General features: G+C 39.7%; 2 protein-coding genes across 5 annotated transcripts; one reads left to right on the top strand and one right to left on the bottom strand.

Annotated features, from left to right (window-relative positions):
• Positions 1-76: 76 nt before the first annotated feature.
• si:ch211-244b2.4 (uncharacterized protein LOC541512 homolog) lies at positions 77-5,755 on the bottom strand. 3 transcript variants are annotated; one of them, XM_041963934.1, is made up of 10 exons: positions 5,718-5,755; positions 3,950-4,080; positions 3,596-3,800; positions 3,027-3,174; positions 2,804-2,936; positions 2,553-2,673; positions 2,363-2,441; positions 1,346-1,442; positions 1,123-1,243; positions 77-721 (listed from the first exon to the last, which is right to left on the bottom strand). In XM_041963934.1, exons 1-10 carry the CDS (start codon positions 5,731-5,733, stop codon positions 660-662), a joined length of 1,113 nt encoding a protein of 370 aa, XP_041819868.1. In that variant the 5' UTR covers positions 5,734-5,755; the 3' UTR covers positions 77-659. The 3 variants fall into 3 exon arrangements, with proteins under 3 accessions (XP_041819868.1, XP_041819869.1, XP_041819870.1); XM_041963935.1 differs by having other exon boundaries at positions 3,027-3,171; XM_041963936.1 differs by lacking the exon at positions 5,718-5,755 and adding an exon at positions 4,360-4,514.
• A 636-nt stretch (positions 5,756-6,391) lies between these two features.
• si:dkeyp-38g8.5 (uncharacterized protein LOC568385 homolog) lies at positions 6,392-8,547 on the top strand. 2 transcript variants are annotated; one of them, XM_041964277.1, is made up of 4 exons: positions 6,392-6,532; positions 7,122-7,215; positions 7,473-7,560; positions 7,644-8,547. In XM_041964277.1, exons 1-4 carry the CDS (start codon positions 6,460-6,462, stop codon positions 8,385-8,387), a joined length of 999 nt encoding a protein of 332 aa, XP_041820211.1. In that variant the 5' UTR covers positions 6,392-6,459; the 3' UTR covers positions 8,388-8,547. The 2 variants fall into 2 exon arrangements, with proteins under 2 accessions (XP_041820211.1, XP_041820212.1); XM_041964278.1 differs by lacking the exon at positions 7,473-7,560 and having other exon boundaries at positions 6,514-6,532.
• Positions 8,548-8,684: the final 137 nt, after the last annotated feature.

Here is an 8,684-nt window from a genome sequence, read left to right as displayed (position 1 = left end):
GTGTTGCAACACTGGCTCAGGTGGTTTGGGCTCTGTTGTCTCAAAAAGGAAACACACGCAAAATCATTGGGTGCATTTTTTTCAAAACACTTTATTTTCATTTTCAATTCCCATGACAGAACATTCAATCTTCAGCCAAACAGAATCACATTGGTACAGTAGTGCGAAGGAAAATACATTTATACTAACCTTATGACCAAAGAATTGCATAATGTAACCATGTAACTGAGTAAAACACCTCAAAGGTAATCTGCATATGCAGCACAATGCTGTTTAACTTCTAATTTGCATTAGATCTACTTCTGAATGAGTCAATTCTATTCATTCACATCAGAAGAGGCAGTGTTTTGATATGTTGCTGAATGTAAAATCACACATTTTTTTCCTGCTACTTTCAGGAGTGTTTGTTCTATATCTTATTTTCATCCTCCGGTATGGCAGCATGCAGTCACTCAGTATATATGTTATAGCAGTTTTGGTAAAGGCAGGTTGGCACAGTGCATAAATCTGACTTCAAGTCAACTATTGCATTTCAATGAAGTAAACACAGGCCAGTGTAGAGCCAAATCTACTAAAGCCAAACACCCACAATAAACAACTACACACTAATGTGTGGTATTGCACAGTTGTTTAGGCTTCCTTCCAAATCCCTTCAATGCTCACACCAACACACGTCTGATCCTGCGTGTATGTTGAGTCTTGAGGTTGGTTTGTATCATCACTGTGGGGGGAAAAAAATTACATAAAATTAATGAATGCTCTCCTTTATGTTATATGTCAGGATTACTGTTTAAGGAAGTTACAGTTTATTCTGTAAAGCTTCATTTTAAAGGGCCATAAATTCCTCATAATGTCTTCCCAGGTTAGAACTATATAATTGGGCACAATTAACAATGAGACTTCCAATTAAAGATGTAGTTTGACATTAAGGGAAATAAACATATTCACTTCCGTGCTGTGAGGTACATGAAAATATTGATACCACTCTCTATCTGTGTGTAAATATGAAGTTAGCATGCATGCTTAGCTTAACATTAAGACTAGAAACGGTTAGACGGCTTTGTTTGAAAGCAAGAAAATCCACTGACAGGTGTCATCACAGAATTTAAAACATAACACAACCTCCGAAGTCCAGCTTGTAGGACTGTCCCTTCACTCTGAAGGCCATGCTGCCGCTGGTGTCTTGCTGGTACTTCCTCTCAATGTCTTCGCTGGTTAGTGAGCATTCACTTTGAGTCCCTCTCTGCAGAGACAAGGCCGTCCAAATCGTCATGGCTTAGCTTAGCACTGTTGTTTAAAGACAGTCTCTTAGCTACATGTACCCTCCGCTCTGCTGATGACTTACCCGGTGTTTGAACTCGTGCCAGGCTCCGCCGTCTCCCTCAAACTGCCATTGCGGTTTGGGGGCCAGAGACATATTCTGGAAAGCTGAGGCTGTGACTCTGTAGAGACGGCATCAAATTCTTGTCACTACTCTTAATCGCTCTCTCGCTAAGAGTTAAATAAGAAGATTGATACTATTTTCACATCTGTATGCTAAATATGTGGCTGTAGCCAGCAGCAGGTTAGCCTAGTTTAGCATAAAGAAAGGAAATGGCTAGCTTAGCTTTGTCCGAACAAAGTAACAAAATCTGCCTTTTAGCTCACCTGAAGCTCACTAATTAACAAAATATATCTTGTTTGTTTAATCCATACGACAGCTAAAAACAACAAGCTGTGGTTTTATATGGGGCTGAGAAGGTTTCTGTTACTGTTGTCTCCACGGTTGAGGTTAAGGCTAATGTTAGCTTACTGTGAGGTTAAAGGTTAAGTTTTACTTCATTTTAATGGGACAAGTAACTTCCTGGAGCCAATTATTTAAATGAATAATTGTTTTATACAGTTTATGTATAGTTTTAATAGTTTATATAGCAAAAGCATCTAATTTTGTTATAGATTGCTGACCAAAAAAAAAAAAGAAAAAAAAGAAAAAAGAAAACCATGACAGAGATGCATTTACCTTTTTTGAGGGTATATACAGCAAATGCTACTTGTAATGATCAATTCGTAAATTTTCTTTGAACACTGAACTCTAGAGACACAAAACATATGTAAGGGCTTATTCTATATTGTTGGAAGGTCTGCTCTGTGAATTTTTTATGCTAAGCTAAGCTAACTGCTGCTGGTTGTAGCTTCATATTGTAGCTTCAGAGTGGTAACAATGGTGACTCAGAGTGGTATGGTAACTCTGAGCAAGAAAAATAATAAGTGAATATCCCAAAATGCTGAATTAATTCTTCAAAAAATCGGAATTTAATAATATTAAATATATATAATTATATTTATTCCAACTTCTTTGAACCCAAATCAAATCCAAACTCACGCTGCTCCTGCTTGCTGTCGTTGGTAGAATGGTCGACGAGTAACTTTCCTCTTCCTGTTTGTACTCACCTGTCGCATTTCTACCAACAAAAACAAGAAAAAGCTGGTGTTTGAGAAGAAACTATTTTCGACACGTGGATTTTAGCATTGACAGTATTCTGCGAGGGTCTTGTGACGAGCCTGTACGTCACCTCTGAATCTAATCTCTATGGTCTCAGCACCGATGCTGAAAGTAAAAGAACTTGCTGGGTTACTCTGGAACTTCCTCTCGATGTCCGAGCTCTTCACAGAACTCATGTTGCCCTTCGAATCCTGTTGAAAAGAGCAACATTTATTCACATGTTAAAATTTGATTATGTCACACTTTAAATTTACAATAAAGATGGCGCTCAGGGTATTTTTACAGAGAAAAACAAGGGTTTAATTGTTTAATTCCACCCACCTTGTCTCCATACTTGCTCCACTTACGACGCAAGATGCAGTACCAGATCCACACAGTGTTTCCATCATCCAAACGCCTCACTCTCAGACTCTTTCCATAGACTTTCATCCTATTAAAATCTATACTCACAGCCCTGCAGACAGACACAGAGTGAGATATCATCAACCACTTTCTGTCCATCTGTGCTTTGAGAATGTTTAAATGCTGTGTTTTCAGCTCTTACCCATATGGTGTGTTATAGATTTTAATGCCTTTGGTGTGGGGCAGCGAGTACTGGGCCTCAATAATGTGGTCGTTCTTAATATCCTTCCAGGTGTTTCCATCATTCAGCTGCCACTGGTAGCATCGGCCATCAGTAAGCTTTGGGTCTGCTTAAAAAACACAACAACAGACCAAATGTTGAGTTTTTTAAATCAATAATGGACCAGATGACTGTGTGTAATGTGAAAGGTTCCCAAATCTGCTCTCATCAACTCAGTTTCCAGCTAAAAAGCTCTGATAAACTGACTGTACGCTACAGATGCAGAGTTGTGAACATAGAGGACATTTAGCAGCTAAACTTGGTGGTGGAGACCAAAAAAGAGCTAAAACGAGACAGAATATTTCCCTTAAAATCGTTTTGTTCCCAGAAACATGGACACTAATGTTCCATAATAAGCAACAGCTTGCTTTGCAAGGTTTATATTATTTATGTAGCTCAAAATCAAATGTGTGATGGAAAAACTGGACAGACAGACATGCAAAAGTATATATTGAGTATAATAAGTTAAGGAAAGAAACCATGCATTCAACCTTTTCTCTCCTCCTCTTCCTCATATCTCATCCTGTTGCTTGCACCAGATGACGCCCCTTCACTTGTGCTGTGCTTCAGCTTACACTTAGACCCGTAGCGACAGTTTCCTTTCAGGGCGTACTTGCAGACATGCAGGTAAGCGCACCTGTCACCATCCCGACAGCCACCGCTGTTGTAAAACTTGCAGGGCTCTTTCTCATGAAACTAAAAATGGAAAAAACAGATTTTTTTTTCATCACTGCAGATTAAAATCAATATCAGCTGAAAAACAAGCAGCAGTAAATGCATCAGCATTTCAGAACATGGGAAAACTGATGGGTTTACGAAATTGATGCTGGCTCCAACCAACAAACCTGACAATCAGTTTCCACATCTGAATATCCGTCACTGTCGGACTCGTCGCTGACATCAGATCTGCTTTCCGAAGCTCTTTCCTCATCAGACTCTGGAATCCCCAGTGATGATGATGGAGCATGATCTTTTTCTGGAGAGGGTGGAGAACATTTGCCATCCCATATATTCCTGCACACAATCTGTATATTCACTAATATGGCCAAATGTTTATGGACAAATACTTTTTCCAACTTCTGGTAATGCTTTCATTGTTTGGATGATGCGTCCGATCGCTCCAGTGCAACAATATGTAATGATTCACTTCTAACTTTGTGACTGCAGTTTAGGAAAGGCCCTTTCCTCTTCTAGTACAACAATGTGCTTCGGCAAAACTTTCAGGCCGGAACAGCAACTGAGAGCCAGGCCTCACCTCCCAACATCTGCGACTGACTTCAGTCATGCTCTCGAGACTGAATGGAAGCAAATCCCTGCAGCCAGAATCCACAATCTTATGGGAAACCCTCCTTGAAGCGTGAAAGAAGTTATAAATGTGTGTATTTATCCTCATGTTTTCGAATGAGATTGGACACTGGTGAACAATGTGCAGCACACACAGCTTTCATGTCCAGGAGTCCAAAAAAAAAAAAAAGAAAAAAGAAAAAAGAAAAAAGAAATTATAGAAACAAGCTGTAGCACAATGTTTGGCTCTTCACCAGCCTTTTCAAGCCAATTTGTGCTTGACACATACAACACTTTGGCTCTCAGATAGTTAAAATAAGCAAACACAATGTGTCATGATTATTCCTGGGCATGATGATGTTGGGATGTTATGTCTGTATAAAGTTTCTCTTTAGTCAATGTTATGATTACATCCAGGTAGGGTGGGGCTGTGCAGATAATACCTCATGCTGTATTGTTCTGTGGTGTCAGTACTATTTGTCTGCAATGATAATTGTTCAATGAAATAATGAAATTTTAACAAACTCCATATGATAGGCTTTCATATTTGGAAACAGTTAAAAGGAAAGTGCAAGTGCAGGTCTCCAATAACACATAACTTAACATGTTCATCTGCTGCCCCCTGCTGGAAATTTTAATTACAACGAGAACATCATGGCCATTTAAAGGCCATGACTTTCTCGTTGGAAAATAGTCGAGACATGAAAGTTAGATAACGTGCCTTCCTTCAGTTTAACGGCATGTCAATGGGAAATCAAAGTAAAGCTTGTTTTCTATTATTCACACTTTAGGCGGCCCTTAAATAATAGGTGACAATGCTATTTCAACATTTGTCAGATTGAAGTGTGGGAGTTCTCACATCCAGTTCAGTATTTTTGCACTAGTTACAATGGGTGACAATGAGTATTATTCCTGTCTGATCTTCCTATTCCTATTTCTATTATACAGGTTTGGGCTGCAGTTGTACGTAGAAGCTGCAATGGGAGCTTCATAAAAAACGAAAATGAAAGTAAGATTTCAAAATGGAAACGCTGACCATCACTTCTGATCAATGACAGACGATAAATCTATGTACAAGAGTTCAAACCTCCGTCAAGCCCATTGTTTGTTTTTCTAATATGACAAGAATCAGAAATTCTATTTGGTTTTGTTTTAATATCAAGATCTACTTCTATAACTCTAAATGTCTCATGTCAACAAGTAAACAGATAAATAATAAATAAATAAACATACACTTTTCATGAGGGTAAACCGCATGTGGTTAAAACACAATTAACACTGCAGATAAACACTAGTGCATAAATGAGAGTCAGGCTAAAGGGTACTTACTGCAGGCGGACGCCATTCTGTGGATGTCAGTACTTTCGTTTTCGTCGTCCTACTTGTCATATTTATGCCACGCCCACAGGCTTGGCTGCCATCTGTACGTTGGGGCTATAATAAGCGGGGTAATATCATAAGGCAGTAGTGATTACACATATTTGATGCACATCTACACTCCAAAAATCCCTGGACCTAGAATGAGCTGAAAATACATTTTTCTCTATTAACCAACATGTGTTTCAAAAACAATAGAGAGGCAGTGTTTAAAACCAAGGTCTATAGCAGATAATCCAAGCCCCAGTGAGCTAGGGTACTGGGGAATAGAAATACGGGGAGGGGGGAATAACATCCAATGTCTATATAAAGGTTAAAGTGTTATTGAAAACTCTATGGAGTTTAACAGGTATAAATACGATTTATGAAATAATATAAACAGAGCGGTATACGCAAAATATACTGCCATCTAATCACAATATTATATATTGGAATATGCTGTGCATTTGCCCGGAAATGGAGATTTGAAGTCTGATTTTGTAGTGTAGTAAACCTCCAGGGCGCTGGATGGCATCAGTGAGCTAATCCCGCCATTGGCGGCGCCCCTTCGACAGGCCGCGGTAACGCGCTCTCTTAAAAGCAAGACAAGAAGAAGAAGATAGGGTCCCTCTGAAGGAGGAACGAGCGAGCAGTCTTTTCCTACGAAGGGCACTTGATAAAAAGGCTAAAACGAAGAACGCAAAATAAAATAAAAATGGAATTCAAGGATCACGATTACACGAACTCCACTTATGATAAAGTCACCCCCTTGGAGTTCACATATAAAAGTAAGTACAGACAACAGGAAATGTCATGTTTTATTCAAGCTAACTAGCTAGCATTTACATAGTTTAGGCTGATTGCAGTTAGCTAGGGCACCTAGCAAGTAGGCTTCACAGTGAAAGTACCCTCTAAGCACGCTTTCATATAAGAATAAAAAGTGGATGTAGTTAGTCAACATTTTCAAGCTGCTCCCGCTGGTAATGTAAGTTGTATTTGTTGTGTAGACTAAAAGTTGTGCATAAACAAACCAAAGACTACATCAAACTAAGTTAATACCGACAGCCAATTAGTTGTTTTTTAACACCTGTTGTAAAATTCGTCTGAATGGGTGAACTCCTTGAAAGATAAGATATTGTTAATTTCTCAGTTGAATTAAAAAGACAAAAACCCAAGTATTCTGTACATGACTTTGTTTCATTTCATTTTGTTTGAAAGGGGAAGATCCCAGTGAATTTTGAAAAAACTGGGAAATTGAGGTCACAATAGGCGGATAGAGTCTGCACATTAAATAGCAACCAATATTGAATATATGTATTACATATATATGTATTATATTTCAAATTAACTTTTTTTCTGTCTCTGTCTCTCTCTTAGTGAATTCAAAGGAAATTGAAGCCTTTGTGAAGCTGAGGGTTTCAAATAATTACCTCTTTTCTGGAAGGAGAAATACTTCGATGTGGGCATGGAGGTATGCCAGCAAGTTGTGGCGTTACTGTGTGAAAATAGAAAAGGGTCTAAGTACCATAATGGGATATTTTCTATTCAGATTTGTCTCTCTCAGGAGGTTTTACACTACAGCGGTATCTGTTTTTCTCTCTCATACCTTTAATATTTAAATTTTCTGCTCAACCTTTTCTAGTGGTGCTGAATTTGTTAATTGTTGATATTAATTTAAAAACTTTGGTCTTTTTCTGTCCTTTTTGTTGATGATGATTATATTTTCAGAACCATCCTGAGACATATGGGCTTGCAACACAAGATGACCCATAGTCAAGCATCCAAAAAATGGGAAAACATGAAGAAAAGATACAAGGTGCTCTTTTTTGGTAATTTCACTTTTTCAAGCATTTTGACAAATTTCCTTCTTGATTTGTTTCCCTCTCTCTGCTTCCTCAGGAGCTAAAGAGCCCTCCCGACGGTGTGAAAGTGTTTCCTGAGGTCTGGCCTTATTTCAGTCTGATGGACGACGCCATGGAGGGTCGGCTGGAAGGCAGCGCCCCCATCCTCAAAGTCTTCTCCAACGACAAAGACAGCAGCGGTTTCTTACCCATCTCCAGACCCAAGACGAGGAAGGTGTCCATGGTGATAAACTCCAGTACGGCTTCATTAGTAGACGGGCCAGAGATCGAGGTTTCCCAAAACAGAGATGAGGATGGGGAGGAGGAGGCGGTGCAGGAGGGAAGCCAAGAGATAGACTGCATCATGCAAGAGGTGGATGACGAGAGAAACACGCTGGATAGCCAAAGACAGGTGATGGAAAGGGAGAAGCAGGTGATGGACAGGGAGAAACAGGTGATGGACAGGGAGCGGCTGGTGCTGCAGAGGGAGAGAGTGGTGCTGGACAGGGAGAACGCCGCTCTGGACCGAGACCGAGCTTTGCTGGAGAGGGAGAGGGCGACGATGGAGAGAGAAAAGGCAGTGATGGAGAGGGAGAGGGGGATGGTGGAGAAAGACAGAGAGGCTCTGAGCAGGGAGCGGCTGGCTCTGGAGCGAGAGAAAGCCAGGCTGGAGAGACTTTGTGAGGTCAAAGAAAAGACTGAGGAGGTTACAGGGGACTGCAGCAAGGTGAAAGACTCAGACGTCATGGACAGGAAGGAGCGCTTCCTCAACCTGTTTGAAAAACTGATTGAACATTTTTGATTCCTTGGGTTTTACTGCACAAAAACTTCCCCGAAAAAACTTTTTTAAAAGATATGTATATATATATATATATATATATATATATATATATATATATTTCTTAGTTGTTTCCACCTTGGCTGCATCTGCGCATAATGCACATTATACTAACCTACAAGTTGTCAATAAAAACGTTGAGCCACTCCCAGTTCGGAGAGGTCTTCAAAACAACTTTATTCACTTGTGGTTATTCCATACAGAGCACACAATAGCAAGCTATTAGCATTATTCTTAACCCCATCCACAATCAAAATCAAC

Source organism: Chelmon rostratus, chromosome 22 (genome assembly GCF_017976325.1).
Source record: "Chelmon rostratus isolate fCheRos1 chromosome 22, fCheRos1.pri, whole genome shotgun sequence".
Taxonomy (NCBI): Eukaryota; Metazoa; Chordata; class Actinopteri; order Chaetodontiformes; family Chaetodontidae; genus Chelmon; species Chelmon rostratus.
Note: the sequence above shows the minus strand (reverse complement) of the source record. Positions and strands in the feature narration are given on the sequence as shown.